This window comes from Pan paniscus, chromosome X (genome assembly GCF_029289425.2).
Source record: "Pan paniscus chromosome X, NHGRI_mPanPan1-v2.0_pri, whole genome shotgun sequence".
Taxonomy (NCBI): Eukaryota; Metazoa; Chordata; class Mammalia; order Primates; family Hominidae; genus Pan; species Pan paniscus.
Window position 1 is genome coordinate 156,562,136 of NC_073272.2, and position 10,608 is coordinate 156,572,743.

General features: G+C 50.8%; 1 protein-coding gene and 1 pseudogene across 1 annotated transcript in view; both read left to right on the forward strand.

Annotated features, from left to right (window-relative positions):
- Positions 1–8,056, forward strand: part of LOC117980851 (fibrous sheath CABYR-binding protein-like) — an 85,978-nt gene extending 77,922 nt beyond the window's left edge. The window contains exons 15-18 of the mRNA XM_063601717.1: positions 4,221–4,411; positions 6,471–6,528; positions 6,622–7,097; positions 7,226–8,056. Of these exons, the coding sequence (XP_063457787.1) occupies positions 6,698–7,097; positions 7,226–7,983 (1,158 nt within the window). The 5' untranslated portion in view covers positions 4,221–4,411; positions 6,471–6,528; positions 6,622–6,697 and the 3' untranslated portion in view covers positions 7,984–8,056. The remainder of the gene's footprint in view (positions 1–4,220; positions 4,412–6,470; positions 6,529–6,621; positions 7,098–7,225) is intronic.
- A 438-nt stretch (positions 8,057–8,494) lies between these two features.
- On the forward strand, positions 8,495–10,328 carry LOC129395353 (putative uncharacterized protein FLJ44672; annotated as a pseudogene).
- Positions 10,329–10,608: the final 280 nt, after the last annotated feature.

Consider the following 10,608-nt stretch of genomic DNA (forward strand, 5'->3'; position numbering starts at 1 on the left):
GGACTACACATGCATGTCACCCATGCCCAGCTCATTTTTGTAGAGTCAGAGTTTCACCATGGTGGCCAGGTTGGCCATGTTGGCCAGATGGGGTCTTCTTTTGTTGCCCAGGCTGGCCACAAATTCCTGGGCTCAAGTGATCCTCCCACCTCGTCCTTGTAGAGATGAGATTTAGTTATGTCGTCCAGGCTGATCTCAAACTCCTGGGCTAAATCGATTGTCTCACCTCAGCCTCTCAAGTAGCTGGGACTACAGGCGCATACCACCATGTCGGGCTAATATTTATTTTTATTTTTTTCTAGAGGTGGGGGTCTCACTGTGTTTTTCATGCTAGTTTCAAACTTCGGGCCTCAAGTGTTCCTCCTGCCTTGACCTCCCAAAGTGTTGGGATTCTGGGTGGGAGCCACCATGCCCAGCAATCACAAGGGTCTTTATAAAAGAAAGAGAGTAGGAGATTCAGAATTGGAGCAGGAGATGTGGTGATGAAAGCAGAGGTAAGAGAGGGAGATTTGAAGATGCTTCACCTCTGGCTTTGAAGATGGAGTCAGGGGCCATCATCCAAGGAATGGGGGTGGCTTCTAGAAGCTGGAAAAGCCAAGGGAACATATTAGAGTCTCCAGAAGGAATGCAGCCCTGCTGACACCTTGACTTTAGCCTTAATAGACCTAGTTTGGGTTTCTGGCCCCTAGAACTGTAAGATGGTATATTTGTGGTGTTTTAAGCCACTAAATGTAGGAAACTGCAAACTATGTTGCAGCAGCAAGAAGAAATGAACATGAAGCCAGGCATGATGGCTCATGCCGGTAATCCCAGCACTTTAGGAATTTAGGCAGGAGGATCACTTGAGGCCAGGAGTTCAAGACCAGTCTGGGCAACATAGTAAGACCTTGTCTCTACAAAAAATGAAAAAACTGGCCAGGCGTGGTGGCTCACGCCTGTAATTGCAGCACTTTGGGAGGCCGAAGCCGGCAGATTACCTGAGGTCAGGAGTTCGAGACCAGCCTGGCCAACATTGTGAAACCCCGGCTCTACTAAAAATACAAAAATTAGCTGGGCGTGGTGGCACGCACCTGTAATCCCAGCTACTTGGAAGGCTGAGGCAGGAGAATCACTTGAATCTGGGAGGTGGAGGTTGCAGTGAGCCGGGATCGCACCGTTACACTACAGCCTGGGCAAGAAGAGTGAAACTCTTGTCTCAAAATAAAATAAAATAAAATACTAAAAAATTTAGCCAGGCATGGTGGCATGAACCTGGAGTCCCAGCTACTCGGGAGGCTGAGGTGGGAGGATCGCTTGAGCCTGGAAATTTGAGGTTGCAGTGAGCTGTGATTTCGCCACTGGAGTCCAGTCTTGGTGATGGTGAGATCTTGAAAAAAAGAAAGAAGAAAGTAAAGAAAGAAGAAATGAGCATGGTGGGCATGGGGACAGATGGCAATGTTAAGTAGAATGGTCAGTGGTGGCCTCCTAAGTGAAAATTGAGTAAAGACTTGAAGGAGGGGAAGGAGGTGGCCAAGGTGCTGAGGGAAGAGGATTGTAGGCAGAAACAATAGAATAAAGTGTCTGAGGTGTGTCTGAGGCTCTGGAAGGAGGCCCATGGAGCAGATGGAGAGAGGGAGAGAATTAGGGGAGGGAGCCAGGGAGTTGCTGGGTGGGGATCAGTACAGATCACATAAGCCCTGGGAGGTTATTGCTGGGGCTTTGGCTTTTACTCTGACTCAGATGGAAACTGCGGGAGGGTTCTGAGCAGAGAGGCGACATGATCTGTCTCCCGATTTAAAAGCATTCTCTGGCTGCTGAGTTGAGAAAGACTGTGGGAAGATGTGATAGAAGCATGGGGGCCAAGCTTTGGCAACATCCAGGCGGGAGATGATGGTGGTCCTGACCAGGGTCATGGTGGTGTTGAGAGATGGTCAGAGGGGAGAAGTAGGGGAGGAGGCCAGGGAGTTGCTGGGTGGGGATCTTTAGTACATGTCGAAGACAGTCAACAGGATTTCCTGACAGACTGGATATGGGGTGTGAGAGAAGGCAGGGGTCAAGGTTGAGTTTGATTGTTACTGAAATTATTAAGTAATTTTAAAAAACACTACTGCCTTTCCCAATCCTACCAAGTATGGGATGCTAGATTAAAGAAATCTCTTCAGGCTCATTGCAGTGGCTCATGCCTGTAGTCCCAGCTGTTTGGTAAGCAGAGGTGCGAGTATCTTTTAAGGGCAGGTGTTCAAGACCAGCCTGGACAACACAGCAAGATCTGCTCTTTACAAAAATATTTTTCAAAATGAAATAAATGTAGCTAGGCATGGTGATGTGTACTTGTAGTTTCAGCTACTCAGGAGGCTGAAGTGGGCAGATCTCTTGAGGTCAGGAGTTTGAGGCCAGCTTGGGCAACATAGCAAGACCCCTCACTGTACAAAAAAATTAAAAAAATAACCAGGCATGGTGACACTCAACTGTACTACCAGCTACTGGGGAGCTGAGGCAGGAAGATGGCTTGAGCCCAGGAGGTCGAGGCTGCAGTGAGCTGTAAGTGCACAGCTGCACTCCAGTCTGGGTGACACAGCAGGACCTGTCTCACAATACAAATAAAAATACAAGTAAAATAATATCTCAAGTCAGAGCCTTTTGGCTCTGCAGCCCTTGCAACCCCTCAGCCGTGCAGTGGGGTTTGCGTCCCTGGGAATGAGGAGACCCCTGCCTGGTGGTGTTGCCTGATTAATGAGTGTTTTAAAACATATATTAATTGGGGTGGGCGCGGTGGCTCACACCTGTAATCCCAGCAATTAGGGAGACCCAGGCGGGTGGATCACCTGAGGTCAAGAGTTCAAGACCAGACTTGCCAACATGGCAAAACTCCTTCTCTACTAAGAAAATACAATAATTAGCTGGACATGGTAGTGGGCGCCTGTAATCCCAGCTACTTGGGAGGCTGAGGTAGGAGAATCGCTTGAACCTGCGGGGGCGGAGGTTGCAATGAGCTGAGATTGTGCCACTTCACTCCAGCCTGGGCAAAAGAACAAGATTTTGTCTCAAAGAAAAAAAAAAGTATTATATCAACATGTAATGGTTTTATTATTAATATGTAATGAATATTAAATATTTTTAAAATCTTGTATTATATCAACATGTAATGGCTTTAATATGTGATGAATAATATTTTAAAAATTGTGTCTTATTTTCTAGTTTTAATATAATTATCTGCAGAAAGAAATAGTCTTAGAGATCTTCAATAAAGCTAAAAAATGTAAAGGGATGTTAGACCCCAAAAGATTGAGAATTTCTAGTTTAGAAATATTCAGAGTAAGCCACATACAACTTGCTACTTGAACTATTTTTTTTCTTTGCTTTTTATTTTAGGAGACGGGGTCTCACCCTGTCACACAGGCTTGTGTACAGTAGTGCTATCACAGCTCACTGCAGCCTTGAACTCCTGGGCTAAGGATCCTCCTACCTGAGCCTCCTGAGTAGTTAGGACTGTAGGTATACATGACGATACTTGGCTGATTTTTAAATTGTTTGGTAGACATGGGGTCTCACTTTGTTGGCCAGGCTGGTGTCAAATTAATGGCCTCAAGTGACCCTTCCACCCCTGCCTCCCATCCTCGAGGTATGTGCCACCACAAGGGGCACTTGTTCAATGTTCTAAAAAAAAATTTTCTAAAGTAAGGCTGTGGGATGATGGCAGGAATGTAAAAGAAAAACAGAAGAATAAGTTAAAATGACTTATTCACACATATTCTTTTGACAGCAAGAAGAACTTTTAGTATCTACATTCCTTACAAACAAACAAAAGGCAGATAAACAATGTTGTATAGGAACTTCAACACACACTGTACAATATTCCCACTTTGCTGACATAAGTTATGGAAATTTCATGGTTTACTTGAGTGTCGCTACCAGTATTTTGCTTCTCTGATGATTTTTATCAACTTCCTCATCTGTTAACTTCTCTCCAAGGTATGTCATGTCACGACATACTGCCGCTGCACGAACATGGCCAGTGTCTTCCTATTCAACATGTAGAATGCTTTCCTAATTTCTCTTTTTACTCTCTGTCTTTGTGTTCTGCATTTTCCTTACTTTTATTGTCAGAAACTCCAGAAGGTCAATTGTACTAATTTATCACGATTTGCTTTATTAATTTATACTTTGCTTATATGGAATTTTGCCCAACAGACCTCATTACAATTTCTAACCTGTTTTATTTTGTTTTTTTTCTGAGACAGGGTCTCCCTCTGTTGTCCAAGGCTGGAGTGTAGTAGTGCTATCACAGCTGACTGCAGCCTCAACCTTCCAGGCTGAAGCGATCCTCCCACCTCAACCTCCCACGTGGCTGAGACTACAGGAGCTTGCCACTATGCCCAACTAATATTTGGAATTTTCGTATACATGGATTCCAGAGGGGTGACAGCGAAACGTGAGTAAGCATGGATTTTGGTATATGCAGAGATGGGGGGCTGGAACTGATTCTGTATACTGAGGGACAACGACTGTATATGTTTTTACCATTACGCTGTAGGATACATACTGTTGCATAGCCTTGAAAATAATCATTTTTAATTGAGTGGAATAATAATAATATTGCTAAAAGTAGCAGCTGGCCAGGTGTGGTGGCTCACACTGGTAATCGCAACACTTTGGGAGGCTGAGGCAGGAGGATGGCTTGAGGCCAAGAGTTTGCGATAGGCCTTGGAAAGAAAGGGGGAGTCACCATCCCTACAGAAAAACACATGAATTAGCCTAGTGTGGTGGCGTGTTCCTGTAGTCCCAGCTACTTGGGAGGCTGAGGTGGGAGGATCACTTGAGCCCAGGGAGGCTGAGACTGCAGTGAGTCATGATCAGGCCTCTGCACTCCAGCCTGGGTGACAGAGTGAGACCCTGTCTCAAAACAACAAAAAAGTAGCAGCTAACATCAACTGACCTTTTATACCAGGTGCCTATTGATACCATAGTTTAATTTCTTATAACTGTTTCTTATTTCACTTACCAACTCTGTTTTCAGTTACTCCCAGATTTTTACTGTGTGTGTACAGATGACCTTTTGTTTAGATTGAATTGTCTCCCCAGAAGTAAGATTACTGTGAGTCATGGTGAATGGACATTCTCATTACCCTTGATGTAAATCGACAGGGTTTTGGGTGCCTCCCAGCTATAATCTTAGCACTTTGGGAGGCTAAGAGAGGAGGATTGCTTGAGGCCAAGAGTTGGAGGAGGCAGTATGGCAGTATGGTGAGACCCTGTCTCCATTATTTTAAAAAACGGACAGGCTTTACCTGGGAAGGCTTATACACAATTTAAACACCCCTCATAGTATAAGAAAGTGCCCATTTCACTGCACCTTTGCCAGCACAGGGTATTATAATTTAGTAAGTCATTTTTTGTTTGATTATTTTACATAGACAAAAGACCTCATGTTACTTGTCACATTTCAACATCTTTCCTCAGCTTATTAGCTCTATTTCTTTTCTGTCTGTAAACGGTTGTTGTTGTTTTGTTCTTGGAGACAGGGTCTTGCTCTGTCACCAGGCTGGACTGTAGTGGCATAATCATGCCTCACTGCAGCCTTGACCTCCCAGGCTCAAACTTCCGCATTCCGAGTAGCTGGGACTACAAGTGTGCACCACCACTCCCAGCTAACTTTTTTCTTCTTTTGGATAGAGACAGGGTCTCACTGTGTTGTCCAGACCGGTCTCTAGCTCCTGGCCTTAAGCAATCCTCCTGGATTAGCTTCTCAAATTACTGGAATTTCAGGCATGAGCCACCATGCCTGGCCTGGGCTTGTCCAGTATTCTCTAGAGTTCTCTTTACTTTGTGCTAGCCAATCTCTCATTATGCTGTTCACCTGTTATAATGAATAATTCTCTGTATTAAATTTTACCACTTTAAACTTTTGAGTGGTTTATGCTTACTGATTGGACTCTGACTAATATGTTAGGAAGGGTCCCAGGAGATAAACCCACACAGATGGGATTTGGGCATAGGTTTGGTTTCCCAGGGGGCAGTGCTGAGCTCTTTGCCAGTGGGAAATGGGATGCTGGTGATTTCCAGTAGGTGACCTCACAGTGACTCAAGCTACCACTTACTGTTGATTGTGATGAAATGCCAGCTGAGGCACATTGCCTTGGGAGCTAAGTGGTTGCTGCCCTTGACCACTGTGAAGACTGGTGTGGGAAGGGTCGCTTTGCATGCACTTGAGCAGGGTTCCCCAACCCCTGAGCCATGGAGCCGCAAGGAGCCACACAGCAGGAGGTGAGCGGTGTCGAGTGAGGGAGTGAGGGAAGCTTCGTCTGTATTTACAGCCACTCCCCTTTGCTCACATTCCCGCCTGAGCTCCACCTTCTCAGATGAGCAGCAGCATTAGATTCTCATAGGAGAACGCACCCTGTTGTGAACCGTGCATGTGAGGGATCTAGGTTGCGCTGTCCTTATGAGAATCTAATACCTATTGATCTGTCACTTTCTCCCATCACGCTCAGGTGGGACCATCCAGTTGCAGGAAAACAAGCTTAACACGCCCACTGATTCTACATTACGGTGAGTTCTATAATTATTTTATAATATATTACAGTGTAATAATGGAAATAAAGTGCCTAATAAATGCAAATGTGCTTACATCTTTTGGCCCAGCTCCTACCTCCCGGCAGCCTCTCCAGGCCCAGAACTTTCTCCAGTCAGCCTCTACAGACCAAGCTCATGACTCACCATGGCCTATTTAGGCCCATACCCTACCTCACGGCAGTCTCCGCAGATGAGGCTACTGCCTCACAACAGCCTCCACAGGCACAGCTCCATCGTTACAATGGCCTCTTTAGACCCAGCTCCTGCCTCCCAGCCTTCTCTCCAGGCCCTGAACTTTCTCAAGTCGACCTCACCAGGCCCAGCTCATGCTTCTTTGCAGCCTCTCCAGGCCCAGCTCCTGCATCTTGGTGGCCCCTCCAGGCCCAGCCTCTACCTCCCGTCAGCCTCTACAGTCCCAACATCTGCCTCACAGCAGATTCTTCACGCTCAGCATCTGCCTCACTGTGGACCCCCCAAGCCAAGCTCCCAACCTTTCAGCAGCTTCTACACACCCAGCTCCTGCCACCCAGTGGCCTCTTTAGGCCAAGCTCATGCTTCACAAGGGCCTTTCCAGGCCCAACTTTTGTCTCATGGCAACCTTCCCTGGCCAGATTCCTGCCTGTCTCCCAGCAGCCTAGACAGGCCCAGGTCTTGCCTCACACTGGCCTCTCTACATCCAGCTTATGCCTCACGGTGGCCTCTCCAGGCCCAACTCCTGTCCCAGGACGTCATCTCCGGGCCCAAAACTTACTCAAGTCAGACTCTCTAGTCCCAACTGCTGCCTCCTGGTGGCCTATGAAGGCCCAAAATCTCCTCAAGTTGACCTCTCCAGGCCCGACTCCTGCCTCTCAACAACCTCTTTGGACTCAGTGCCTATCCATCTCCTGGCAGCCTTGGTCGGCCCACAGCTTCCTCAAGCCAAGCTCCCCAGGCCCAGGTCAGGCCTCACGGTGGCCTCTCCAGGATAAGCTCCTGTCCTCCGATGGCATCTCCAGGCCCCAAATGGTCTCAGGTCGGTGGGCTCCTCCACGCCAAGCTTGGGCCTCCGGGCGACCGCCGCAGGCCCAAGTTGTCCTGAAGTCGGCCTCTCCCGGCCCTGCCTCCGAGCAAGTAAGCAAGCTCTTTTGGCTCAACTCCTGCCCAGCTCCCAACCGCCTTTGTAGGCCCCGAACTTTCTCCAGCCAAGCTCTGAGGGCCCACTTCCTGCCTCCTGGTGGCCTGTACGGGCCTAGCACTGGTTGGAGAACAGCCTCTGCAGGCCCCGCCCTTGCTTCCCAGGGGCCTCTCCAGGCCCAGCTCTTGCCGCCACGGCGGCCTCCTGGGGCCAAGTCTCTGCCTGCCTCCCAGCAGCCCGCGTGCGGCCCAGCTCCTCCCTCACGGTGGCCTGTTGATGCCCAACTCATGCCTCTGGCACCCTGCCCAGAGGCGTGAGCCCCTGCCTCACACTGGCTCCTCCCACGCTGAGAGAGGTCAGCGTGAGCCCCTTGCCTCACACCGGCCCCTCCCACGCTGACAGAGGTCAGCGTGAGCCCCTTGCCTCACACCGGCCCCTCCCACGCTGACAGAGGTCAGCGTGAGCCCCTTGCCTCACACCGGCCCCTCCCACGCTGAGAGAGGTCAGCGTGAGCCCCTGCCTCAACAGGCCACCGTGAGGGAATAGCAGGGTCGCACGCGGGCTGCTGGGAGGTAGGCAGGGACTTGGGCCCGGGAGGTCGCGGTGGGGCGAGAGCTGGGCCTGGAGACTCCCCTGGGAGGCAACAGCGGGGTCTGCAGACGCCCGTCTCCAGCCGGAGCTGGGACTGTTCAGTCACTGGGAGAAGGGATGTGGGTCTGAAGAGCTTGGTTGCAGAAACTTCGGGGTCTACAAACGCAGGCGGGAGCTGAGCCAAAAGAGCTTGTTTGCTGGGAGGCGGGAGATGCAGCCAGGAGGAACAGCTGGGCCATGCGGGAGGCGGAGGCCAGGCCTCCTCAAATTGGTCTCTCAGACCCACTTGCAGCCTCCCGGCATCCTCTCCGGGCCCAGCTCTTCCCCCTGGCTGCATCTCCAGGCCGGACTCTGGGCCGACTCCAGGTCCCAACAACGTCTTTGGACTCAGCTCCTGCCCAGCTCCCAGCGGCCCTGGTAGGCCCACAACTTCCCTAAGCCAAGCTCCCCAGGCCCAGCTCAGGCCTCACGGTGGCCTCTCCAGGCTCAGCTCCTGCCCTCAGATGGCATCTGCAGGCCCCAAACGGCCTCCGGTTGGTGGGCTCTTCTAGGCCCAGCTTGGGCCTCCCGGCGGCCTCTGCAGGCCCAAGTCGTCCTCAAGTCGGCCTGGAAGTGGGCCTGGAAGAGCAGCAAGTCGGCCTCCCCGGGCCCAGCTCCGTCCTCTCGGCGGCCTCTCCAGGTGCAAAACTTCCTCGAGTCAGCCTCTCCAGGCCCAGCTCCTCCTGCCTCCCAGTGGCCTCTTTCGGCCCAGCCCAGCTCATGGCTCTCGGCGGCCTTCCCAGGCCCCGCTTTTGACTTTTGGCAGCCTCTTCAGGCGCAGAACTTGATCTCCAGTCGGCCTTTGCAGGCCCGGCCTCCTGCCTCTCAAAGGCCTGCACGGGCCCGGCCTCGGCCTCGGCCTCAGCCTCACAGCGGACTCTCCACGCCCAGCTAGCTCTCGCCTCACTGCGGCCTCCCCAGTCCAAAGCTCCTGCCTTTCGGCTACTTCGGCAGGTCCAGCTACTGCCTGCCAGTGGCCTCCTTAGGCCCAGCTCATTCCTCACAATGGCCTTTCCAGGCCCCGTTTTTCCCTTCCGGCAGCCTCTTGGCCTCTAATTTGTTTATCTTTTGTGTATAAATCCCAAAATATTGAATTTTGGAATATTTCCACCATTACATATTTTGGTAGGTAATTTATTTGGAGTGAGTTTCTGCACCATGCCCGAATTTTTTATTTTATTTTCCTTATTATTTGTTGTTAAACAGGTTTAATGACGGTCATGGCAACTTTTTGGCACAATGAAAAATATCGCCCATGATCAACGTGTTCTGTTCTGGGGAAGGGGGCAAAGGCACGGTGAATCACTTTCTTAAAAAGTATAGCTCAAGTTGGGAGTGCAGAGGGAATGGGGAGAAAACCCTCCCGCTGCCTGTGTCGAAGTGCAGGAGCCCCCACCCCCATACTCACCTGAGTCCAGCCCCTCTGGGGAAAGAAGGGGTGCATGAACTCCCCCTAGTCCACAGGCGCCTCCCTGTGGCCCAAGGCCCTCTTCACACTCCATCTTGTAGCCCAGCAGGAGCTATTTTCCGAAAAGTGAAAAGCTCTGAAGGTCCCACAATTCATGGTATGTACAGGGGCTTGGAGGAAGGAAACTGCCCAGCTTTCCCCCGGCACAGCTGCAGGGGTAGGGGGTATAGATAAGAGGAGCAGGCCTTGGCCAGGCGTGGTGGCTCACACCTGTAATCCCAGCACTTTGGGAGGGGGAGGCAGGCAGATCACGATGTCAGGAGATCGAAATCAGCCTGGCCAAGATGATGAAGCCCCGTCTGTACTAAAAATACAAAAATTAGCCGGACGTGGTAGCGTGCACCTGTAATCCTAGCTACCCGGAAGGCTGAGGCAGGAGAATGGCGTGAACCTGGCGGGAAGAGGTTGCAGTGAGCCAAGATCGCACCACTGCACTCCAGCCTGGGCGACAGAGCAAGACTCGGTCTCAAAAAAAAAAAAAAAAAAAAAAAAAAGAGGCAGGCCTTACTCCGTCCCAAACTGAAAGGATTAAATGGCTTTACCTGGGAGAAGATAACCATCCTGCCCTCCATTGCTACCCCCACATACTGTCCATATTCTCAGGGGGTACTGTGAGTCCTGGGATCTTTGGGGTTGCCCACCTGCCTGTGGTAGTTATGGAGACCCCCAGGTGTTGAGGCAGGTCTGGGGTGTCCCCTTCCAACCAGGCTGTCAAGGCCCCAACTCTGGGGCAGAGGCAGTGGCAGGGCAGCCAGGGTTGCGCCAGAGCCTGAGCAGGTTGAGGTGGGGTCAGGCAGGGCTGGGAGTCAGGGCAGGGGCAGCAGCAGTGGACCCGCTATGCACA